Source organism: Seriola lalandi, unplaced genomic scaffold, assembly GCF_002814215.2.
Source record: "Seriola lalandi dorsalis isolate HSWRI2012SDOR001 ecotype SW California unplaced genomic scaffold, Sedor1 jcf7180002004914, whole genome shotgun sequence".
NCBI classification, from domain to species: Eukaryota; Metazoa; Chordata; class Actinopteri; order Carangiformes; family Carangidae; genus Seriola; species Seriola lalandi.
Genome location: NW_019475568.1, coordinates 1 through 1,442, shown reverse-complemented (window position 1 = coordinate 1,442; position 1,442 = coordinate 1). Strand labels below are relative to the sequence as shown.

At 44.0% G+C, this 1,442-nt stretch overlaps 1 protein-coding gene across 1 annotated transcript; it reads right to left on the bottom strand.

The window, feature by feature from the left end:
* Positions 1-5: 5 nt before the first annotated feature.
* On the bottom strand, positions 6-1,416 carry LOC111669489 (voltage-gated inwardly rectifying potassium channel KCNH6-like; the record flags this gene model as incomplete). The annotated part of the gene is made up of 3 exons (XM_023425809.1): positions 6-64; positions 897-1,138; positions 1,259-1,416. Coding segments are annotated over 3 exons (459 nt in total), but the record flags the coding sequence as incomplete, so codon positions are not given.
* Between the last annotated feature and the right edge of the window lie 26 nt (positions 1,417-1,442).

Here is a 1,442-nt window from a genome sequence, read left to right as displayed (position 1 = left end):
GTACCAGAGTAAAGCCGCTGGATGATGGCCGACACATTACCGAAAATACTGGCGTACATCAAAGCTGGAGAAGAGACGCAAACAGAGACTTTGTGTCGTTCGCCTTCGATTCAATCGAGGAAGTTAACAGTTGATCATCTAGTGGTTCATTAGAAACCAGAGAACAAGAAACCAACAAATGATGGTAGAGTAAATGATAAATGATGCTGGAGAAATATTATTATTTGATATTTGAATTCAACAGCAAAACAAATACACCCTTCAATTCCTTGCTCATTCAGGAGCTCTGCCCCCAATTTAATTACCAAGGCAACGGCACAAAGGCAGAGAGCGTCTTATATGGCGTCTTATATGGCATGTTTGTGGAAACTCTTTTAACACAGCTGAAGCGAGACAAGCCTTAAATATAAAACATCAAACAAAAATGAAAACACAAACTCTGCCTTCAAAACACAGTGGAGGAGAAACTAGTGAAAGATGGTTGTTTGGATTGTTTTTACAAAACTAGAGGAGGGAAAGAAGGTTTGTAGCTAAGCTAACAGGAAAGCTAACATTAACTTCCAACCAAATAAATCCACCATGCTAGCAAACTTGTTCTGAGAAACTCTCCACCCACTGTTTGTTTGTATTACAGTAGATATTGTGTTCATTAATAATAGTCTGTAAAGTCATCTTTCTTACTACTAGTTGCTATAATACATATATATATATATAAATACATATATATTGTATATAGGCCTACAGCTGTAGTTCTTCACCTCCTCAGCCTCCTCCTGATGAGCTAGATTTGTGTTGTTTGTTATAAAAGGTCATTTCCTTGACGTGAGTGTCTCTGGCTGAACTACTGAAAGCTTCGGTTCTTTCAGTTCAGCTTTCCTGGCGTGTGTGGGACGTACCGCCGATGAGCATGACACAGATGGAGAAGATCTTCTCAGAGTTGGTGTTCGGCGAGACATTTCCGAAGCCGACGCTGGTCAGACTGCTGAAGGTGAAGTACAGAGCTGTGACATATTTATCTCTGATGGAGGGACCGGACTCCGTGATGGAGTCGTTGTACGGCTTCCCCAGCTGATCGCCCAGAGTGTCCAACCAGCCGATCCCCGCCGAGGCTGACCGGTCCACATTACCTATGGCGTACCTGGGGTAAGAGGACAAACATCCTGTGCTTGAAACAAAAAGAAGGAGCTTAAAACAGCAGCACGTGTTCTTAATAAAGTTTGGCTGTAAGTTCCATGTGCTACAGGTTAAAGTAATGTACCAGATGCAGGCCAGCCAGTGGGCGATGAGGGCGAAGGAGCACATGAGGAGGAAGAGGACGGCAGCGCCATACTCCGAGTAACGGTCCAACTTCCTGGCTACACGAACCAATCGCAGTAACCGAGCTGTCTTCAGTAAACCAATCAGCGTGGTGGTCTGTTAGCAGGAGGAGAGAGAGAGAGCAG